This window comes from Patagioenas fasciata, chromosome 14, assembly GCF_037038585.1.
Source record: "Patagioenas fasciata isolate bPatFas1 chromosome 14, bPatFas1.hap1, whole genome shotgun sequence".
In the NCBI taxonomy this organism is placed as follows: Eukaryota; Metazoa; Chordata; class Aves; order Columbiformes; family Columbidae; genus Patagioenas; species Patagioenas fasciata.
The window spans coordinates 4,183,435-4,207,005 of NC_092533.1; the positions used below are offsets into that span (position 1 = coordinate 4,183,435).

At 45.9% G+C, this 23,571-nt stretch overlaps 2 protein-coding genes across 13 annotated transcripts in view; both read left to right on the forward strand.

Annotated features, from left to right (window-relative positions):
• LOC136107712 (serine protease inhibitor Kazal-type 5-like) overlaps positions 1–6,895 on the forward strand; it is a 119,498-nt gene extending 112,603 nt beyond the window's left edge. For 9 of the 12 annotated variants that reach the window (XM_071814670.1, XM_071814669.1, XM_071814671.1 and 6 more), the window contains 4 exons: positions 416–503; positions 2,644–2,771; positions 3,138–3,201; positions 6,657–6,895. In XM_071814670.1, coding sequence (XP_071670771.1) covers positions 416–503; positions 2,644–2,771; positions 3,138–3,201; positions 6,657–6,665 — 289 coding nt within the window. In that variant the 3' untranslated portion in view covers positions 6,666–6,895. Of the gene's footprint in view, positions 1–415; positions 504–2,643; positions 2,772–3,137; positions 3,202–6,190; positions 6,244–6,656 lie in introns of all 12 variants that reach the window. The other 3 variants (XM_071814677.1, XM_071814680.1, XM_071814679.1) reach the window with 3 other exon arrangements.
• A 5,903-nt stretch (positions 6,896–12,798) lies between these two features.
• Positions 12,799–23,571, forward strand: LOC136107710 (ovoinhibitor-like). Its single transcript, XM_065848964.2, has 16 exons — positions 12,799–12,947; positions 13,742–13,761; positions 14,626–14,762; positions 14,939–14,999; positions 15,504–15,637; positions 16,085–16,142; positions 17,095–17,228; positions 17,658–17,718; positions 18,483–18,619; positions 19,078–19,138; positions 20,299–20,432; positions 20,510–20,570; positions 21,836–21,972; positions 22,347–22,407; positions 22,769–22,884; positions 23,377–23,571. Exons 1-16 carry the CDS (start codon positions 12,893–12,895, stop codon positions 23,420–23,422), a joined length of 1,413 nt encoding a protein of 470 aa, XP_065705036.1. The 5' UTR covers positions 12,799–12,892; the 3' UTR covers positions 23,423–23,571.

The window sequence follows — 23,571 nt, forward strand, 5'->3', positions numbered from 1 at the left end:
CTGTCTACTGGCAGGGCACACGTGTCTGCCTGGATGTGGCTCATCCTCACCCGCTGGCTTGGAGGCAGTGCCTGGTGCATCATGTGCTTTCTGGCCACTGCTCAGGCACTCCTGTTTGTTTTATAGCTGCTGGACCTGAGATTTCTTGCTTTTCGCTGGTGCGGTCACTTCATCTCCTCACCCACCAAGCGATGCCCGCAGACACAGGGGTGCAGGGCCCCAGGGTGGTGGTGCCCTTGGGCTGAGCACAGGACAAGGTTCACCCTTCCTGTTGGTATGTGGCTGGGGGGCTTCTCACCCTCTCAAGCAGCTCCCTAAGGGCTGTGGCGGTCTGTGGGGAGCATGGTTTGCGCTGTGCTCCCCCCATTCTGGAAGGGAGGTGTGATGAGCTGCTTCTGTGTTCTTTCCCTACCAGCCCACAAGGAAATGCTCAGCGCGGCAAGAACTGCAACAGAGGACCTGGCCAGAAAGCACAGAACAGAGACACCAGCGCCTACCAGCTGGTAAACCCACCTCCTGCATCTCAGCTGGTAGCTGCATGGGCAGAAATGGGGGTCTCTCCTGTGGGGTGCTCAGCCCCTCTGTCTCCTTTCCCAGTGGCTGCTCCTGTTCCTGCTGTGACCCCTAAAGCTTCTCACTTGGCCTCATGTCCTTGGAAGGGTCTGAATGAGAGAAAGCGTTTGTATATCCTGATGCCACCACCTGCATATTGGGAAGGTGCTGAGTCAAAGGCCGTGGCTGGTACAGAGTGATGGGGCTGACCAGGTGGTGAGGGGAGTGCTAAAGAGGGAAAACACTGAGAGATAGATTCTGACTGAATATGGAATAACATGGGAGGAAGATGGGGGTGTGTGCTCTCCCTTGTCTCCATGGAAAGAAAATGCAATAGTTTCAGCAAGGCTAAAAGTGGAAAGTATGAAGCTAATAAGAGAAAATAAGTTACTGTAAAAAGGGTGACTAAACTGTGGATCTCACTGGTGCAGGGTGTTGTCAAGAGCTAGGATGCTCTGATGTTTTAATCTCTCCAGCATTCATATACAGTAATTTGAATAATATTTTGGAAGGGACAGGCAATGTGTTTCTGCGGGACTGGAGGGACCTTGCTACAAACTGTCTCAACTCTCTCTCTGAAGCCTCTGTCACTGACCACTTTTGGAAAAGGCATATTTGAGTAAAAAAAATAATCTTGGTAGGTGTTTCAGGTACAGCAATTTTGGTGCATTCCAGAGGAAGCATTAGGCATAATAACTCCGGTCTGCTTCAGAGCTTAGTGGTATTTCCTGGTAGCACTAGGGGAGGAGTGGATGTTGATGAGCCTGACTGACGAGAGGTGATTCAGAGAGCAGATCTGCTCCTCTGCTCTTTCCAGGGCCACCGGTGGGTTTTGTCACCAGCAACGCCAATTCCTCAGAGCCAAAGGAGTGGTGGCACTGGCTGCTGGGACCTGTGATATGTGGGGCTGCTGGTGGGTGGCTGCCTGCCCTTGGGCAGTGATGCAGGCAGCAATGTCTGGTGCATAGGAAAACACCTGGCAGTGAATTGCAAAGGTCAGCATTGTCTGCCTTCACGTCATCGGTAATTACCCAGATGAGAGAGGAAGCAGCACATTAATGAAATTAGCAAGTGATATTTAACCAGCAGGTGCTATCACAGCACCCCAATGTTATCAAACCCCCTGTGCCACCCATTGTGAACCCTTCCTTCCCTGCGGTGCTTCCCACCCTGTGGTGCTGGTGATAAACCATCAGTTTATGCTAAAGGTGCATCTCCAGGTGGGACAGGAGGTGAGATCTCACTGTCTCAGCTGCAGCTCTCCTCCAACTGCACCACTGGCAGGTGTTGTGATGTGTTTTGTAGCACCTGGAGAAGGGGATGGGAACCCATTAGTTACTCCTTTGTCTTGGTCTTCCTTTAACACCTGGAGCCAAGGTGGACGGCCAGGCTGAGGAAGGTGCTGTGTGCCAGAGCTGCAATATTGCTGACCTCTGCTGCTTGAAATTTGCTATGGCCCTGCAAACACCCACACTGACATGATGGTAGGATGGAGACCTAAGTGTGAGAGGATTTTTGGGGTCTGCTACTCCTTGTGCTGTGAGTTTGTCCTGGTTTGTAAGTAAAGTTGTGTCTGTTTCCATTGTCATGCTTGAGAAGAAACAAGAGGGCAACTTAATTAGTCATAGCTGCTCATATATGCTTGTGTCTCTTAATTCAGTGGGTGTCAGAAGTTGTGCTGTGTTCCCTCAGACAGCAGGAACCTGCTGTAGAGATTTGTTTTTCCTTAATTGTGGACAATGGGTTTCATCTTCATTCTTGGAAATGAAATAGCGTCAAAGCCTGGATAAGGACAACTAGGGACAGGTAGAAGTTTTCATCTTCTTGTGGATTCCCAGTGAGAGAAATAAATCTACTTGGACCAAGGTGAATCAATGAGTGGGTCTGTGCCGGGCACTGGTGCAGGGAGGGCTCTGCCCCCAAAAGCTTGGCTGGCTGGTCCAACAAGAGACACCATCTCTGTACAAGCCTGGACTTGCTGCAGTACAGAGGGGCCGTATGGTAAGGCTCGGTTTGTAAGCACTTATAAGTTGTGTAAAGGAGGGTCTTGCAAGTGAACCAGCACCAAATGTGATTTCTTTCTCTCTTCAGCTGGACTGTGATCGGATTCTGCACGGGGTAAAGGGTGGAAGGATTTTCTGCAGCAAATCCTCACAACCAGTCTGTGGCACTGATGGGAAAACATACAAAAATGAATGTGACTTGTGTTCAGCTGCCATGTGAGTAGGCGGAGAGATTTCAGTAATACAGGGCCATCCACCATTCCCGAGTGTCTTTTGCAGCACAGTGTTTGTTTTGATATATCATGACTCACTATCAAGTGTGTCCTTGGTGCCTTGCTGTTAAGCAAACATAGATCAAAATGTCTGAGATTAATCTGATGACAGCTAATTAAGATACACAAGTTTCCAGAGTCCCCTATTCCCTTTCTGCCCGATGCTAAGACTGTTCGGGGAGTAATAAATGCCATTGCATTGGAAGTAGCATCAAAGCATTAAGGAGTCCACAGAGGACTGTCATGCCAACAGCAGAGAGCTGTGGCATTGCAAGTGAATAATAAGCAATGTCTTGTCCTCCCTTTGCAGGAGAGCATCAAACTACGTCACAGTAAGCTATCGAGGTGAATGCCGAAAGCCTGGCCCTGAAGTGGTAAGCGGCATGCCACAGCTGGGCTGGGTAAACGTCGATCTTGTCCCTTCCCCTTGTGAAAATCCCCCCTTGGCACCGTCTCAGATTGCGGGGCCTGATCCACGCAGCCACAATGGAGAGTGACAACTGAGAACGTCACAGTCAGTCACCAGCTGCCCTGCTGTGCTCTCCAGCAGTAGATGGGGGACAACACTGTGACCTCTAGGCAGGTTGACTAACAGGTTAATTGAATGAACAAGTTAACTGGGCTAAAGGGTTAAAGACATGCTCTGATAACCTTAGGCTCAGCTCAAGGAGTCCTGCAGGGTGGGATGGCTTGATTGTACCACAGGCTGGGAAAGAACAGGGGTATCAGAGCCCTCTGTCTTCTTATATTTTATTTCTTCCCTGCGGTGGGATGTTGCTGATAGGTGGAGAAATGGCCACCCAAAGTGCCTGTTGGTTCACGTAACATCCCATTTCTCACTCCAAGTGCATGCTGGGGAGCCAACCTGGCCCCTGCATCTGTGGTGGCATCATTAGAGCCCCAAAAGTAGGGTGCTTGTGGTCCAGACTTCAGACTGGATTTAATATATAACCTGGGCATAGTCTCCATGTTTTACTGAGAATGTATAGTAAGGAGAGTGACATGTCTGGGAAAATATTTGGCTTTCCCACTGGGACTTTGTCGAGGCCACACTGTGTAAACCATAAAGCGCTCATTTCCCAAATAATATCCAGAGAGATGGCTGGAAAATATTATTCACTAAGTGGCATACTTTTGGGGAAAGGTCTTGAGCCTCGGCATCTCGTGCGATCCCACATAGCAGATGAGTCAAATACTTCTCGGTTGTTCTTGGTCTTTCCACCAGTGGAAGCTCAGCAGCTTCAGCACTTTGGTTTGCAGCCAGGGTCTCCCAGTTTGCATCTCTTGAGTGTGAGGTTCCCTGTAGCACTGAGGGACAGGCTGTCCTCTGCTTTGGAATGAGCTCTGAATGTTCATTGCCAGGAGAATAGAGAATCAAAATACTGAACCAACTGAAGAGAGGTTCTGTAAGACTTTGGATAGGAGCTTTGGCTTGCGAATATGAATTTGGTATCAACATGTTTGTAGGCAATGAAGACCTTTTCTGTGGAATGGCCATCGTGTCATAGCATCATACTGTGCCGCCTTCTGCTCAGTGCCAGGATGCCAGCAGATCCCCAAAACACCGAAAAGCAAACACCCCAGTTCCTCTTCCCTTCTTCTGTAAAGCAGCTGAATGCTCTCAAATTTTTTCAAGTTGAAGAAATTGCAGTGCAGAGAGAAATAGTTTTGCCTGTGATATTACTGGAGGATTTTGTCTTGACTTTTAGTGTGATGGAGCCATTGTTGGCTTGTGTATTCTGGGGGGCATAAGGACACCAGGCACTACACAAGCTGAGGTTTGGTATACCATGGTGACTGAAAATCGGAGAGGATTCCCATAAAACTGTGCCTGGTCTGGAATTCCTTACTGGTTTGTGTTTTACCAAGCTGTTACAGCTCTCAAGCCTTTGCAATTAGAGGAATGTGCCATTTACTGAAAGACAGCTTGTAGCTATATTAAGAGTTCCAAGGAGAGTTGGATGCAATTAAAAGGGAAAGTGATAAGCTTTTTCCTTGGGGCAAGAAAAGCCAAATGTAAACCCCCACACATGATGACTTATTCTTTACTTATGTATATTATGTCACCTGGAGAATCAGACTACACATTTCTGGAAGCTTATGAACAATGGACAGAGCAATATTATTTTCAGCACTGAAATTCATGGTCATTTGCTGTATAATGGATTCTTCTTTCCACTGAAGATCCAGGCACTCAAAATATGCTACTAAAACCCGGAGGAAACCAGCTCCAGCAGTGATTTTTGGCATCAGAAATGGCTTTAGATGGTTACAATGTGCAGAATGAAAATGCAAAGGCCTCTCTTTAAACTTTGGAGGAAATTGTTACCCAGAAATGTAATAGTTTCTTGAGTTGTATCTTGAAATTATCCATGAAGGAACTGGGTAGCCTGACAAAGTGTGTGTGTGTGTTCAAGCTGCCTTTGTGCCTTGTGGCTCAGTGTCCACATCCACTCCTGCCAACAAAGCTCCTGCTGGATTTCCATGTGTTTCTGGTAACCTTCCCTGCCTGGTACCCAGGTTGCCATCAGGGCACGGTGCTTGCAGGAAGGGATGGGAGCAGAGTGGTTTGGGAGAGGTCTGACACCAAAGGGTTTATCTGCACACTGCTGTAGTGGAAAACCTGATGCAGAGAGAGCCCATCTCCAGGGCCTCGGGCCGGCTGGTGTCCAGCTCAGCACCTTCCCCAGGTCATCTGTGCCACAAACAAATTCCTTTGATCCCGTGCTGCTTTACTGCAGATGAATATAGGTCTGAGTCCTGGGTGTCTTTTTTGATACCATTTTTTGTTAAGCTAGCTAGCCACTAGGTCCTGCAGTGCTAAGTCATATAGGTGAATTAATTGTGGGTCTTTCCAGTACATTTCACCTTTAATGCTTCCTATCTTGCAGTTCATTTACTTGTTCAAAGGTTTCTCCACAAATCACTTGCATGATAGTTGCCAGTGTGCCCACATTAGTCAATAGGTCAGGGGAAAAAGGGGATATCCAGTTTCTACTCTTTTAATCCATTTCTCACCAAATGGATAACTCCCAGGTTTGCAATGGGAAAGTCCTGCCTTTCTTACAGTGCTCTTTATCTTGTCATCCTTCTGTTTAAGGTGTCAGGAGGAAGGAAAAAGAACAGGACCTCTCCCAGCTAGGTAGTACATGGGGAAAGTACCTAGTTCAGACTGAAATTACTCTTGTTTTCTGAGGCTGGCAGGGACCCAGCCTGCCCACCCTGGTGCCAGGCTCTGCTGCTGTTTCATGTGGCCACTGAACTGGCTGGAGGGGCTGTCACGCTCACACCAATGCTCTGCAAGTGTCACACAGCAGTGGTCATGTTTGCGGATGGACTTATTTTTTTGCCCTTTCTTTTCAGGAGTAACGGAGTTCAGACTGGCAGCAAACACCAGGGGCCAGCTGTGACTAAAGGTACAGGGAGAGGGTTAGTGATTTAGCCCCGCTCAGCGAGCCTGTTCTTGGAAGGTTGTGTTTCAAAGGAGCTGAGGCAAAGGGCTTTGCAGTGGGTTTTTTCCTTCTCACCACAGCTAGGGGATGATGGAGCTGAGCTCATGAGAAGATGTAAACTTTCTGGTGCCTGCAGAGGTGGGCTCTGCCCATTTGTTTTCTCCCTGGCTCTGTTTTTTCTGCCGAGCTCTTCCTATGGAGAAGGGAGGGCACTGGCAGAACAGTGTGCTGCTGTCCCCCATTGTGCAGTGACAGAGGTGGCTCAGAGACCCTATAGAGCATGGGAGCATCACAGCTCTGAGGTTTCCTTGTGGTCCTCTCTGGTTCCTTTGTCTTCTGGGACTATAGTAATAACCTGTCTCTTTTTGTCTCCCTAGGGCAAGTAAAGGAAAAGTTGATGTTGAGCATCAGAGGAGCTGCTGAGTCTCCAGGACTGCCAGGGCTGCCTTCATCCCCTTCTGCAGTGAACGGGGCCCATCCTTGCTCAGGTGGAGGGTGAAGGGCTGTGGGGACCCAGCGGTGTCTTCCCAGGTCTGCCCCACGCGTGCTGTTGCGGTCTCTGCCGCCTCGCTGTGTCTTAGCGTGCTTCTACAATAAAGATAACTCTGCAGCTTCATGTCACTTCTCTTCACTAAGCTTCATGGGAGGGACACGTGAGTCCCCACTCTGGTTTTACACCGCATGTCCCTTAGGCAATAAGCACAGAGGCCCCTGGGGTGCAGCAGCTGCTGTAGATACCTGGTGAAGATGTTGGACCTGAGGAGAAAGAGCGTGGTCTGGGGTTTTGTGAGGAGGGATCAGGTTCTCTCTGACTCATTGTGTGGTCTTGAGTCAATCGCTTCCCCACCTTTTCAGCCCTTTTCCCTTGCCTGTAAAAAGAACATTAAAATATACTTACCTACCTCAGAGGGTTGTTTTGAGATTTAATCAGTTTATATCTGGAAACCCACAGGGGAAGATTGGTTTTAAAGCACCTCACATATTGGAGTGGCAGTTTAAGTGTCCCTCTTCCAGCCTCCTCATCTGAGACACTGGGAAATTCAGACCACTTTGAGCAGCTGTGGGCAGCAGATACACCTTGACCGCTCATGTTAGATGGTGTGCTGAGCCGTGTCCCCATAAAGCTGGAGCTGGGGACACAGCCAGGAAGGTCTCTGGGATTGGGAGGTGTGAATCTGGCCAGCAGCATTTCTTGCCCCCAGAGGACAGAAGCACAGGTGGCACCCTTGTGGCAGTGCTGGTGGCCAGCCACAAAGCTCAGTCACCTTGGTGGTCCATCGGCCATCAACATGTGCTTTTTGGGTCACCCTTCTGCCTTGGCTTGAACTTCCTTCCCCGAACAGGACCCTGTGGGCACAGGGGGTCAGCCAATGCCCATCTCAGGAACCATCTTCTTCAGGGTCCGGATGCTATGGGGAAGATGGTGATGTGAGAAATTCCATGGTGTTGAATGGTTTAAGCTATTCAAGGAGAAGTATCATTGTTTTGAGATGCAACTGATGCACAGGCGGTTCTAACTCCTTTAAGACAAAGCAGCTTTGAGCTGAAAGCTCCCTGTCTAATTGGGGGCAACGCATCAGAAAATGGGGTGGAATTTGTGGAGCAGGAGACTGGTGGGCTAACAGAAATCTGCTGGCAGGTTGCACGTGCTTCCTGTACTTTCTTTTATAGCAGTTACTTATACAAATAAAAACCCTATTTGCTTTAAACATTATTGCAGGACATTTCCAGAACACCTTGGGTGAACACATGCAGTGTTTGAGTCCGTTTTAGCCGTGGTCTGATCTGTAAATGCTTTCTGTTGCAGGTAAGGCTAGAGAGACTTTCTTTCAGGTTTTGGCATGATTTTGTCTAATGCCATTTAACTTCATTCCCACCAAAGACACAGATTTTTTTTGTTTTCCTGGTTATGTTATCAGATCCATTTTTATCTACTGCAGGTAATGAGAATTGATTTTTAAACTCCCAAAACGCTTACGCATGCTTCACATTTTATCTCTGCTGAAAATAATAAAATCCAATTCTATTATCAGCAGACTCTGATATAAGTAGTTGTTAGTATTTTGTATGCTGATGTTTTAACATGAGCAAACATTATTTAGAAATAGATTATTACTGCCTATTTCTATGTGGGAAATCCCCTAAGTAGAGTCATGCAGGGTGAAAGTCACCAGCTTGGTCTTGGTTAGGTGTTTTGGGGGATGCAAAATGTGTCTGCCTTTGAGCTGTGATGAAACAAGTAAATTCTTGAATGCTATTTATGCAGCCTGAGAATGATGAATATCAGACAGTAAAAATGTTCCCTGATTATGTCTGCTCACTGATTCCAGATAAAACCATGTGCAGGGACATCTACATGATTTCATAAAAGTAGTGCACAATTTGTTGCTTAAAATAAGTATTGCAAACGAAAATCAGTGCACTTGAAAGCCATTATGATTTGTAGTGGTTTCAAGTATTTAGGTTTTGAAATAATCACCCATAAAACCTGCATTAAACGTGCTCCAGAAGCAATGAACTGATGAAGACGGTGCCCCATTAGCCTCTTCTGTCAGTGTTGGAGCACCTTCTGAATTTCTCCTGCTGCCAGCAGAAATCATCATCCACAAAAGTCACAGCTGGTGATAAAGGATTGCTAATCAGATTCCAAACTTGTCTGCCAAGCAGGCGCAGGACAGTGACCTGCTAAAACCACCTGTGCTGTCACTAGTAACCCTACCAGAGGCTGCAGTGCTGGCTCCTGCTCTCAGCTGCCTGCCCGGTCACTCTTTTCTTGTTTTCAACCCCTTTTTGCAGGTCGCTCCGAGGGCTCGGCAATGATGTCCGTCCTGAGCAGCGCTGTGTGCGGTGGGACTCCACGTGATGCCACCCGTTATTTCTATGAGGTTCCTGGGGAGAAGGAGGCAAACGCTCAAGAAGTACTGTGGATTTATTACCCTTTCTTTTATGTTTGCTTTTGGTTACCCTTTACGGTGTCCTCTAAAACAGTAATGAGGCCAAAATAACCCTCTACAAACCTGGAAAGGTACCAGCGCTCTGGGGAGTCTTCAGTTTGCTGTAAATTGCCCTTTATTAAGGATGTCTCTTGCTGAGATTCGCAGACCCCGTGTGGTTCACAGCAGTTTCTGAGGTTTTGTAGAACTGGCGTTATGAATTGACAGCTTTGGTCTCCAGGCTTCTCAACAAGATTGGGCTTTGGGCTAAACTGTTCTCTGCAGGGGCCTTGAGTCTCTTGCCTTTTTATTTTTTCGTAAAAGGCGTCAGATCCTCATACAATTCTTCGGGGCGTGCAAATGCTGCTCTTGGTGTATAATGAGGACTGTTGACTCTGGCAGATGCCTCAGCAGACCTTGAACTCACCATAGCGTTTGTCAATCCTCTGCTGTCTTTTGGACTCTGGTAGCTCTGCCCACCACATCCCAGGTGCTCTCACACCCCCCAAGGAGGGAGAGCCCATGGATGGCATCATGGTGTGCTCTGGCCGGGGGAACTCTCATGGGCTGCCACAGTAGTCTGTGCCCAAAATCCCACAGGTTAGGGGTATTTGCTTATTCAAGAGCTGGGTGAGTTGTGACATGGAGACCCCGATGCTATTTGTGCAGTAAAATCCTCCTGGATCTGCTGCAGAGCTCTCTTTTCTGGCTCTCCCTACAACCCTTTGATGCACAATCTCACCAAGCAACTGCTTTGTATGGTTACTTCGGTGTTTCAGCATCATTTGCCTTGATTATCATGACTTCTGCTCCATGACCCATCTACTTTTATCCTGGGGACTGGTGAAGGGGCCTCTTCCTTTCCTCTCTTTAGGGCTCGTCTTTGGCACCTGTTTGCACATCTGGTTTTTCCTACTCCAGGGAGCTCTTATCCAGGCTGTTTCCCTGGGACTTCTCCAGTTGCTGTAGGAGCCCTTCTGCTGTCCAACCCTTCCACCTGAACTACAACATAAGAACTTTCAATGCTTTTCCTGGCACGAAGGTATGAGCAACTCCACTCAAATTGTTCACTGGAAATAGTAAGATGTAAATTCAACTACTTGAAAATTACAAATCCGGATGAGAATTCGTGATTCACCTCAATGCTGAAGGTCCCAAAAGAAGCAGTTTAGTATTAGGTGTAGTAACAACTGCAAACTTGGATTGTGGAAGGGAAGCACAGACAATTTATGTTTCTGAAAAACAGGTGAATTGGTTTTACTGCCTTCTGGCCTCAAAGGGCTGGCTTCCTTTCTTGGCCCATGTCAGTGAAGTTCTGCAGAAATGATGACAGATGATTCACAGCTGTGACTGGAAGCAACCTGGAGTGGCAACAGAAGAACGGAACAGAGTGCCCGAGTCCAGGGCTGCTCAGTCGGATGGGCTTTGCAAAGCCTCCCCTTCCCGGTATGGCTGGCGAAGGGAAAACAAACACGCAGACATCAATGCAGCATGACGGTAAGTGCGGGTTACACAAACACAAGGGTGTACACACACGGGAACCACCAAAGGTCTCCCTGCTCAGCCTGGGTGGGATGTGTTGCAGCTTCTGCTCTGATCCTGAGAGGCTTTGTTCTGGTGGACAAACGGCTGGTGGAAAAAGCTTTGCTGGTTCGATCTCTGCAAATCAGCTTGCAGGGTCGCAGCGTGGATCTTCCTTGTGCACAGGGCAGGAGCCCAAAGCTGAGCACTATGTGCCTTGGCTGGCGCAGGGGACGGCAGATGTGCTATAGCTGTGGTGATGTCTTCTAGATCCCAGTTCCTTCTCTAGATCCTCGACAGCTGTTTGCTATTCTGTCCCTTTAATCTGCTTCCTATTGCAAACTATTCTTTAAATTTAATAACTTAGCTGGAAAGGAAGTGCTGTGATCTTGACAGAACATGCTGAGTCAATCTATTTTAAACCGCAGATTTGGTTTGCAAATAGTATCTCCTTTCCAATAAGGTTCAGGTGTCATCTCTGTGGACATTGGCAGGAATTTGCTTGACCATGACAGCTTTTACAGAGTCTGGCAATTAAGTTGTCAAGATACATTTTTCCTCTGCCAGGAAGCATTAATTGATGATAGTCTTGGCTGGAATAAGCTCTGGGAGATGGATATTGTAATCAGCATGAACAGAGGTACTTGTCATTGAGGCCTGAGTTTGTCCAAAGGTCTGGAGTCCTTGACACTTCGTGGAACTGAGATAAGGGACAGGACATGAGCTATCAAGGCTGAATATCAAGGGAAAGGAATGAAAACAGGATATATGAATAGAGATCTCTCTAATGTCAGCAGAGATTAATGTAGCTGGAAATGGTGGCATTTGTGGAGACTTTGGCTTTGCAGATGTATGCTGCAAACTACTAACATTAACAGAGCTCCTGGATATCAAAGCAAATAGGATTTTGCATTAGGTAATCCTAAAAATTGCATTATTGTGGATTTGATTTTCAAGTGAGAAAGATGTTAGAGATGTCCTTCTCTCAGAAAATAAAACTAGGATGATTCAACACAAGCTCACTCTGTTTAAATTATGTCATAAATAGATCTGCAAGTAAGGGTTTTGATTACCAAGTACAGAATTCGAAAGATTAAAATCTAGTGAGAAACTTTGAGAATTTAGGGCCCTAATTAAGACTGGGATTGAAACCAATCCAAGGAGTTGCCAAAAATGTCCTTGAAAAAAGGACAAGAAAGCATTCAGGAGGAATACAAGTTGTTTTACCTTAATAGTGGGCAAACCTTCAGGAGAAATTTGAAGAAAACTAAAGATATAAAGTGTAAAGAGATAACGTACACAATGAATTCTCATGAAGGAAACCATGTGTGGGCTAATATCAATCTTTACAAAGCTGGCTGACTTCCTAGATAAAGGAAATAGAGTACATCTAGTCTATGCAAACATCAAAAGTGTTTGGCATGCTGCCCTGTGGGATAGTGTCACTTGGGCTTTGTGAGCTGGGTTAGGAACTGACCATGGAGGAGGTGGTAGTGAATGAGTAGAGGGAGTTACCAATGAGCAGCCAAAAAGATGGAGTTTTAGGACAAACTTGATATTTTTGCTCCTTGCTGTCGTACAGCAAAAATTGGCACATGGAGCAGAGCACCGCTGAGTTTTTTTAAAACGGGAGAAGAGCAGGATTTCTCCCGCAGAGCGTGGGGTGACCTTCTGGGCTCAAATTGCCTGGGCTCAAACTGGGATGAAATACAGTGGTGAAGAGTACAAAATCACGCTTTGAGGTTAAATAATGAGGGTTTCTGTTATCGACTGGCAGCTCAGTTGAAAACTATAGAGGAGGAGAATGATCTAATCGCGTTTAGGCAGTCGTGGGGGAGATGTGAGCCTGACGTGCCGCGGCCGGGCGGGGGGCAGCCCGGGGCTGGCGCAGGTCCATCCAGGAGCAGAGGGCTCACCGTCCCCACCTGCCACACAAAAGTCCCCTTCTTGGCACCCGTGCCTGTGTCAATCATTAGCTAGAAATACAGAGCTATGTAAACACGTTTTTGGCTTTGAATGGTGATGACAGACTGGAATCACTATTTAACGAGGTGGGACCACTCGATCCGCTGGTGTGCTATATATTCCTGCTCCTCCCTGCACTCTTCCTCTCATGCACAGAGTTCGCAGGCTGTGCGGCGGCTGTTCCTCTGTCTGCCATGAAGATCACAGGGGTTTTTGTGAAGGCAGCTCTGGCCCTTTGCTGCTGCTTGGGTGAGTGTTTCCTGGGATATTGTGGAGATTGATCTGGCTGTGAATCAGAGTTGAGTTTTCATTTCAGTAAAAGCATTTGGGTTTTGTAACATAGGGGAGGGCCATGTTCCCTGAAGAAATATTCTTCCTGAGAGGGTGTAGCAAAAAAATCAGGCTTCAAGACTGAGGTTTCAGCAAACTTCATACAGGTGACTGTTCTCATCGTCTTGGTTTCTAGAAGCAAATTGCTGCAAGAGCAGCCCTAGTGCAGGGTGAGAGCCGGCACGTGGAAGTGCTGTCTGTAAAGGCAAAGCAAAACTGTCAGAAATGGCGTCTGTGTCCACGTGAGCAATATAAATGCAAGATTTAACTTATAGGATTGCTCTCTAAGTTTACTGTGCTGTTCCTGGTAACTAAGCAGGATGTGTTTGGAGATGGACAGTGCCAGTGGTCGACAGCCATCTTAAACACATGTCCAAACTTTTGAAAGTCAAATACAAATTCTCTTAGAAAAGGTTAAAATCTAAGAATACCAGATTGAAAGCGCTTGTGTCATCCTAGGGATGGGTTAAGATATGTGCTCTCCCCTGTTTTATTTCCCCTCAAAAGTGCAATGAAGCTTTATTTTGTAACTTTTAATGCACACTATGACCATTTACTGGCATAATGTAAACCTCTATATTTTCCTAAACCCAGTAAACTAGTCAACAACAGTAACTGAATTTAACAATTCCATTAAAAGATTTACATATGTGATCTCTGCATATTAACAGTTTAATTTCTTTTTCTTTTCTGTCTCCATTTCTTTCTTTCAGGTGTTGCGTTTGGAATTGAGGTGAGCTACAGATCTATTTATTCTGCTCTCTTCCAGATTTCTGGTAAAGTAGAAACAGTGTGTAATTACCTGGTGAGCAAGTGGATTAAACGTAATGAAAGCTTGGCTGTTCAAATAATATTTGCCAATGCATGATTGAATGATATTGCGAATTTCATGAGAAAGTAAAAGATGAACCATTTTTAATTATATTTTTAGTTCATCAAATAAAATGAAGAAAACAAAAAGTAATTATACAATCATATTATATTAATTCTTAGCCATAATTGACTTGCTCCAGGCCAAAGGCAGTAGGTTACCTCACCATGACAAATACTATCGTAGGTTGAAATGCTAGGAAGAATCAAAGACACGGATTCTGATAATATTTTTTCTATGCAGTAAGACCCAAAGAACTGTGTGTTCTTTGCATAGGTTTTCTATATCTATATCACACAGAGGAAAACAGCAGGGTCTGTGTGATGGATTTATCTGCAGGTTCTTCCCACGCTGTTACGAGACTCCTGTAGCTCACCAGAGACAGCAGCACAGTTTGAAATGATCAGATGTTGAGCTGAGGGGTTCTGGTGTGCAGCCAGGCTCCCAATTACCAGCTGCATTCATTAGGCACCATCTCCCCACTGCAGCCCTTCCTCTGTGCCCTGCCTCCCCCAGACCCTAGCACAAAAGCATAATGAGAAACTTTTGCAGAGAAGATTCGCCCCTGACTGCCTGAGCAGATTAAAAACAATACCTCTAATTTAACCTCCAATTTACCTCCTGGCAGGAGCGGCAGGCGCTGTGGCCACGGTGGTGGGAGGCTGCATGGGGGTTTCTTTCCATGCGGGAGCCGACGTTGGGGCTGATTCTGTGCTGCTTTCTCAGGTTGATTGCAGCAAGTATCTCAGCAGCATCAGCAAGGGTGCGTTGGACTGGGTAGGTTGCCCGAGGAACCTGGAGCCCGTCTGCGGCACCGATGGCACCACATACAGCAATGAGTGTGGGATCTGCCTCTACAACAGGTGAGTGGTGCTGGAAACAGAAACTGCAGGGCAAGGGACTCGAGGTAAGGGTGGCAGCTCCATCCCCCAAAGATGGGCTGGGCAGAGGAGTATGTGAGTTAGCTGGGTACCGACACTGCCAGCCTCGAGGCGATGCTGCTCTCTGCCAGCCCTGATGCAGGCCTGCTTTCTTCTAGGGAACGAAGTGCCAGTGTGGAGAAGGCACATGATGGAGAATGCGACCCGAAAACTATTCCGGTAAGAAGGTGTCTTTGGAAGACTTCAGCTCACTGCGAAAGTGGACAGTCCAACCACCACACAACAGGAAAATAGATTGTGCACAGCCCAAAGGGAATTAAAATCTGACAATAACCAAAGCTGAGAGGGTTTTTATGGGCCGTCTGGTACCGTGCCTCTGTGCTTTTCTAATTCAGAATTCTAGCATCCGTGATCAGGAACAAAATGAAAATGTTGTGTTGGCTGAAGGTTGGATCTCACCACCTCAATAGCTCCAACAAGATCTTGTGATGAACCTCACATAATCCAAATCACAGTTTTTCTTGCTATGCCATTTTTTTCAGCAGGAGAGAATTCCCACAGAACTGACTCTGGCTTCCACTTTTGATAGTAGAATTAATTGATGCTGAATTTGTCCCTAAAGGCTGAGCAAGAGCAAGCAGACTTTGCAGGAGTGTTATATCTTTACATCTAAAATACTGTTGTTGTTGTTTTTTTCCCCCTCTATTCCTACTGTTTTTACAGGTTGATTGCAGTGGGTACAGAAGACTTGCAAAAGATGATCAAATCATGATAGCATGCCCAAGGATGCTGAAACCAGTCTGTGGCTCAGACAGCTTCACTTATGACAACGAATGTGGGATCTGTGCCTATAATGCGTAAGTTCTGTGTAAAGAGCATCCTTCTCGATAATTCGTGGTATATAAGGCTCTCAGCAGCACTTCTGCAAAACACTAGTCTTTGTTAAGGCAGGTATCTCTGTAAGCTCTTTGGAGCTGGCCGCTTATAATTACTGAGTTTTCTTCCCTATTTTCTGTCTGTGCTCATGAGGGGAATCATAAAAGAACCAGAGGACACCCCAGAGCAGAACCATGAGCAGATCAAAGCGTTACTTGTAACACCTAGTTATTCCTAATGCCTGATTACTGTATGATGTGGAAATACTGTGCATTTGCTGCTAATCCTCTGTGTGGCATGTTCAGACAAGTCAAGCAGGTGTAGTGTCCCATGAGATGGGTGAGACCTTGCTTTCTTGTCCCAGTTTGTGGAGTCTAATGGGAAAAGTCATTCTCAATGATTCTAACCAAAGCATCTCTTTCTTCCAGGGAACATCACACCAACATCAGCAAAATACATGATGGACCATGCGAACAGATTCTCATTGTAAGTGCAAGAGAAGTAAAAAATTGATCTTTTAGGGGTGTTAATAGGCAGAATACCGAGAACCACACAGATCTCCCTAGGAAACTGCAAGAGGACCATATGACAAGGCTTAGGAGGGTCATAGTCCATGCTCTGCCTTTCTGCACAGTGAGGGTGGATTTTGCATCTTCCCTGCTCCAAAGAGCAGGTCCCCCCATGCATGCCATACCACACCAACAAAGGAGAAAGGAGATGGCTATGAAATGAGAGGCTGCACTGAGCCAGTGCTGCAGAATTCACTTCCCTATGTAGAAAGCTGGCTTGTGTGCCCAGGCCCAAGGTTTTGTTTGCCAACACGCTGTGCAGGTTGGCAGTTTTCTTTCTGGAGATCACAAGTGTTTCCACCCTTTGCAACAGGGACTCAAAGCTCCCATGCTGGTTGTTTTCACATAGTGAGAGCACTGAGCATATGTATTTTGAGAATATAGTTTGTTGTATATATTTTTTGGTGCCTCAGGAGGAGAAACTTCTATATTTCAGCACCAAAAATCTGGGGTGTAGAAAGTACATTCTTCAAGTGATAGATGACCATTTTTTCCCTCTATTCTTTCAAACCCTCTGCTTAACTACAGGGAATCTGAAGTAATAAGTAGTCACAGAGCTGCAGCAGTGGGGAGAAAACCAACACAAACCAAAACAGTATTAGTCATATTTCCAGCTGGTGAAAAATGTTTCCCACTAAATTCAAGACCATTTTTTTGATGATAGTTCTTTTTTTTTTTTTTTTTTACTCCTAGAAAACTAGGATAATATTCAGAAAACTCATTTCTGATTGAAGTTTTAGCTTCAGCGGATGTGGGCTTTGTCCTGTTGCAGAAACAGTGTTGGCTGGGATACAGAATGAAAGTATTTTGCATCAACTTTTCTCGCATAGTAAGGGATCCAGCAGAGCTAATTCTTTTTATTTTGACAGCCTGACTGCCGTAAGTACCCCAAAACTGTTAAAGATGGCAAAGTGCTAGTGTCCTGTCCGAGGATCCTGAAGCCAGTTTGTGGCACAGATGGCGTTACATATGATAACGAATGTGGGATCTGTGCCCACAATGGGTAAGTGCCATACATAGAGGACTCCTTAGTAGCCAGCAATGCTTTGCAGTCCTGAGAAGCATCCTTATACATCTCTGCTTATGCCTGTTTCTTCAAATCAGTTAGAAACTGGATTGGTGTTGGATTTACCTTGAGTTTCATTCTCATAGTGTTCATGCTCATGAGGGGAAACCTTGAAGAGTCAGATGGCAGCTCCTTGCATTAGTCTGTGGACTGGGCAGTGACTGAGCAGAGGAATGAATAGTTCAGAATATTGCTTTAAATTGTGTGTTATGAGAAGAAGTGATAAGCTAGTTAATGAGTAAAGTAATGTAGCTATTCTGATATACCCTTATAGAGTTTGAAGCAGTGTTTTGCTTCATTTTGCATGTGGCTGAGACCAAGAGATTAAATATTTAGTTCCTCAACTTTATTGTTTCCCTCTTCCAGAGAACATGGGACCCACGTTAGCAAAAAGCATAATGGAAAATGCAGACAGGAGACTTCCGAGGTAAGTTTTCAATATCAGGCATATTTCTCCTCCTAGCTGTATCAACTGGAAGGTTCCCCGAGGCTACATCTATTCAAAGTGAGCTGGCCTGAAGCCTGACTTTCTCCACATCTATTAAGTCTTGTCAGCCCCTTGTGTTGAGGATGCCTACAAATCCCACCTGTCCTTCTCGCCTGCACAGCTCTGACAGATGGGTTGCATAGGAGTCAGACACAGAGTTTACATTACAAATTCATACCTACACCAGCCTTCGGAGTCATGGTAAATCTGGTGTATGGAACACACCTGAAGTTTTGACCTGAGTGTTTCAGCCAAGAAGCCTTAGAGCTGGTGTCTCGGACATGCCAACACATAAGTGTGGGAACCGGTCAGCTTGGGCTCATGTCTTCTTTTGAGGATGCTCTTCAAAAGCATTGTCAGCAAAGTCCAAATTCCTTCACTACTTTAGTGGTTTGTTTATATCTATATGGCAGAATGAAAAGGGGACTCAGCTTTTCTCTTTTTTTGCTTTTCTGGCCTATTTCGCATTTAGGATTGACTGAGGTGCTTACCCTAGTGATTTGCCATCTCCGCAGCGCTGTGCAGTTCCCTCTGTGCATGAGAGGATTCATGCAGAACTGGCTCAGCCTGGTTTTGAGAGAACTGAAACATAGCACTAGTGTTGTCTCAGCATCCTATCATAAAAGACATGGCAGGAGGTTATCCTGGGGGTTCTTCTTGGAGAACAAGGACTTCTCCAGTCTTGACACTCCTACTTTTTGTAGATCAATTGCAGTGAGTATCCATCAAGAATTTTTAAGGATGGTAAAGCTCATGTAAGATGTCCAAGGATCCTGCTCCCAGTCTGCGGCACAGACGGATTTACTTATGACAACGAATGTCAGATCTGCGCCCATAACGTGTAAGTACTGTACACAGGACTTCCTTTTGGAATTACTAGCCATGGTTTAGTGCTCCAGATGGCTTTGTTTTTTTGGTACCAACATGTCTATATGTCTCTGTTTCTCTTTCAACATCCTGAAGCTCTTGTCACCTTGATTTTTTTCCCTGGTGCTCTGTTTGTGCTCCCTGGGGGAGCTGTGGGAGAGCCAGCTCTGGATCTGAGCACACTATGATGACTGTGGTATTTGGGCAGGGTTGAGAGTGGATGGGGCTGCTGCAGAGCATGAGTGGGGAGACCTGACAGGTGTGTTTCTGCTTAGGATTATGCTTGCTAATTACCAGGGAAAGCTGGTTCATAGACAATGAGATGCCTCCTTTATCACATGTATTGGGTATGAGTTTGGTTTGCGTTCTGCAGCACCTGGATTTCACAGGGCTTAGACACTGAGCATGCTAACACTAATCTCTCTGTTTCAGAGAACATGGGACTCAGGTTAAGAAAAGCCATGAGGGAAGATGCAAGGATGAAAGCAGCCCTGTAAGTGGACTAACTGTAAAATAAGCACCAGCTCCTACTTTCTCTCCAGCCTCCAGGAGGAGCCTGGCTGGGCTCAGGGCACCAACCATGCTCCCGGTGCGTGGAGGGGGTGATGCATGGAGCTCATGCTGGTGCTGTGGTTCTCTGGCTGCTCATAGCAGCTGCTGCCAATGTGCTGTATGTGAGGGCAAGAGAGAACAGGAACAGGGCAGGACTTCAGACACAAAATGTCCCAATACTGCAGATCTCTGAACAGAAATCATCAGAGGCACCCCAAGAACGCTGCAGCCCGTTTTAGCACAGTAGGAGAGGAAGACAGAAAGCTGTGTTAGATGTCCATGTATTCATTCACCAGATAGGCAGGTTAAAAAAATCCTCGTGCTCTGGTCAGCCAGGAAAAATCTGGTCCCAGATATGCATACAGAAATAGCTTTATTATCCTGCACAGTAACAGTATGTGCTGATAATATCTCAAGGCATTTATTCTGCTTATGCAGAGCAGCTCTAAAGCACCAAAAATAACTTCATGCATCCTGAGGGACTGCAATATATTTTCTATAGTAAAGTCATGCTGTTAAAATGCTGTCTTTGCTTTAATTTGCTCTCACGGGAAATATGGGTAATAAGAGGCACTGCATTGGGGGAACTGCAAAATGACAGTGAAGTGTCAGTGATGCTTAGCTAGTGTAGACTGACTTCCAATAGATGTTTGTCTATTTATCCTTAAATATTTAAACTGTTAGATTTTATATATCATAAATATTTTGCAACAGGAGCTGGTGCAAAACTTCTTGCTACTGTTTTGAAAAAGCTGAAACAAAATCCTAGATTTAATTAACTATGTCAAACCGGACTTACTGTCAAACACTTTAAATCACATTCCTCTGGGTTAAATGCTGCTTTTAAAACTTGCGTACATACTAGTCTAGGAAAATCATCCTTTTGGTCAGCTGTTCCTTTCTTCCCTCTGTTAGCAGACAATACCAAATGCAACCATAATTATCTAATTCATTTCTAATGGAAGAATAAGCTTTAAAAAAACCTTGATTTTCCTATGGCAGAAACCTTTGAAGTCTGGAGGATCAGAGTGTGCAGACTGCAGATGAGGCCCTTGTCCATCTCCCAGCAGCTGACCCACCACTGTTATTTTATCTCCCCAGGTTGACTGCACCACATACCTGAGCAACACCAAAACCGGTGAAGCCATCAGAGCCTGTCCCTTCATCCTGCGTGAAATCTGTGGCACAGACGGTGTCACCTACAGCAATGACTGTCTACTGTGTGCCCATAACATGTGAGTTCTGGAAGTCACCCACTGAGAGCTCAAGAGAGTTACTTGACAAGCATTTTAAACTCTGCTTTCTCTTCCAGTGAATTTGGAACCAGTGTTGCCAAGAAACATGATGGAAAATGCATAGAGGAAGCTCCCCAGGTAAGTGAAACCTACTTGAAAAATAAGAGCTTAAGTTGGTGCTGATGGCACAACTTGGATAAACGCTGGTTGGTTTTGGTGGTGTAGCCTCTGCTGGGGGTCACGGCTCATGTTGTCCTTTCTTCTGGGGATGAATATCACGCACTGTGCAGTTCCTCCACACAGTCAGGAAAAGAAAGAGGAAAGGACAGGTGAGGAATGAGCTATGAGACAGGTAGCATACATGATTTAACGCTTTACAAGGAGAAATCCCTTTCCCACAGCAGTCTGCCAGAGCTGCCGCAGGAGCTTAGCAGTCTGTTCTGGCAACAGGGGAAAGGGACGCAGAGGACCCAGGGTGTCTGGTGCTTTCTGGATGCTTGTGTTTTACAAAAGGATGTTCTGCAACGATTAGGAACCTGCCTGTGATTTGAACGCTCCTAGCTAATGCACTAGGAGATTCAAACCCCTCTCTGTGTGGTTGTATTTTTTTTTTTTTTTGTAAATGTAATGTAATCTAATGTATACCAACAATGAATCTTGTAAAAGATCAGATTAACTGTATTTGTCCAGCTCTAAACTATCTACACTCACTGAGGAATAGAAGAACAAAGCCATCTCATTACCTTGTGTTTGAAAGAGTCAACATCCCAACTCAGATATTTTATTTCTATACAAACAAACTATGAAATGTCATTCCTTTGTTTCCTGAGTATGCTTTGTGCTCAGACCGGGTGAGATACATAAATCAGGGAGGAAGAGCTCACACTGGAGAAACCAGGAGTGCTAAATCACAAGGCCAGTTCTTCAACCAGTGTAAATCAGCCTCAACTGCTGTCAGTCCTGCTGGCAGATTTCAACACTCAGAGCTGACCCATTGCAATGAGACCTGTCAGCACCTCTCCCCGCCATTCTTGTGGGCTGTGAAAAATTCCTTTGTCACAGTCAGCTCTCTCACAGGAAGCGCATAAATCATGCCATTTTAGTTTGCACATTATTTTTGAGCTGCATTTTGTAATATCCTGGTAAGTTCAGCAAGGTATAGAGACATCATGATAAATAGGAAGCTGAATGAGTAGTGTCTACCTTCATGCCTTGATGCAGTCTTCTCCAGCGTAAGGCCAAGAAAGGAAATTGCTAGTTTTCCATGAAGAATGAGTTAATATATAACCATTATTTGTCCTATGGCAGACCCTAAAAGGCAGAGGCATAAACAGGGGGGTTGTGTCCGGGTGCCCTTGCACAGAGCAGAGCCCGTGCCGCAGCTTTTGCTGTCTGTTCCCCAGCTCAACTGCAGCCGGTACCAAAGCTCCACGCTGAAGGACGGCAGAGAGCTGATGGCCTGCACGATGATCTACAGCCCCATCTGTGGTACCAATGGTGTCACTTACGCCAGCGAGTGCACACTGTGTGCCCACAACCTGTAAGTGCTCGTCCTTCTCCCTGGGAGATTCCCAGTGGTGGTGGTTGGATCTGTCTTTGAGTGCCAACTCATGTGCAAGGGCTCTCTCCGAAGCCCTGTGCTGGATGGGTCCTGTCTGCCTACCCCCTTTTCAATGCTTGGTGTTTGTCATTGACCTCAGAATCCTACAAAGGGGATGCATCAGCTGGGGAGAGCATTGTTCTGTAAGACAAATGCCTGATCTATAAGGGCATGTTCTTGCTAGTGCTGTGCAGATGATGCCGAGCTAATTCATCTGAAAATGCCTGGGCACTACATGAGATTGAGGTTATGTTCTTGCACTGTGGATGTAGTGGGGAGAGTGGTGGCTAACAACAGTGTCCTTCTTCTTCCAGGGAGCATCAGACCAATATTGGCAAAAGGAAGAATGGACGCTGTGAAGAGGATAGCACGAAAGTGAGTGGGAAAGGATGGGAGCAAAGAAAGAGGTCCAGTGTCTTTTACAGTCATGGGGGGACCATCTCTGCTCTGGGCTACAAACTGGGAGAGTGACAGTATGCAGACCTGAGGAGATCCCTTGGGAATTTCACACGAGTCATAAACCAGCCAACATCCATCCCATTGCTCTGTAACTGTGCAGGAAAAGATGTGGCAGTGAGCAGAAATTGTATGAGGCCACATCTGCCACTAGGAGGAGTTGGTCTGGTGTTTACGGTGTTACGGACAGGTTCTTTTCTCAGTGGGGTGTCATTCCTTATGCTGGGAGGACAACAGTTGCTTTCAGGCAGAGAGACTCATGTCTGTCTTCCACCTGCAGGAGCATTGCAAAGGCATCGAAGAAGTCTCTCATATCTGCACCATGGAGTATTTTCCCCACTGCGGCTCTGATGGCAGAACATACAGCAACAGATGTGCTTTCTGCAATGCCTACCTGTATGTATAAGAGCAAAATCCTTCCTTTCATGATTAATTCCTGTACCTACTACAAATGCAGGGCTTTTTGCATAAGGCATTTTTGATTAACTGCTTATGGGCATATACTGGACACTTCTATCCTTGCACAAGTCATGGTACACTAGGGTTTTTTTTGCATTTTAAGGGAAAATGCAAAGGGCCCATTTTTGTGATGTGTGCATGGCCTCCTTTTTTATTAACGTCAGAGATATTTTACTCATTTTCACCAGCACATAATCTGTCCCATAAGCTGACCGGGCCATGTGGAAAGTACTTCGCCAAACTGGTTGGATTGTGTCAAATGTGTGATACCTTTCGTTTTTCCTTTAATGATAATAATGAAAGGGAGTGTTTGGGCTTTTGAGACTGTCCTTTATCTCCAGTCAGCACAAATCCAACACTTGGGCCAGTGAAGTGAGGAACTTCAGTGCTGAATATGCTCTGTTTCTAATTTTTCTCTTTTCTCACCAGGGAAAGCAATAGGACTCTCAACCTCATGAGTATGGCTGAATGCTAAGTCTGTGCTGGAGTCCAGCCCAGGAAGACAAGCTCCCTTGCACATGACTTCCCATGGGCTGATCTTCCCCAGCAACTGTCCTTCGATTTGTCTCATTTCCTTAGATCCTTGAAACACTTGTTCAATAAACTTTACAACATTTGTCTTGA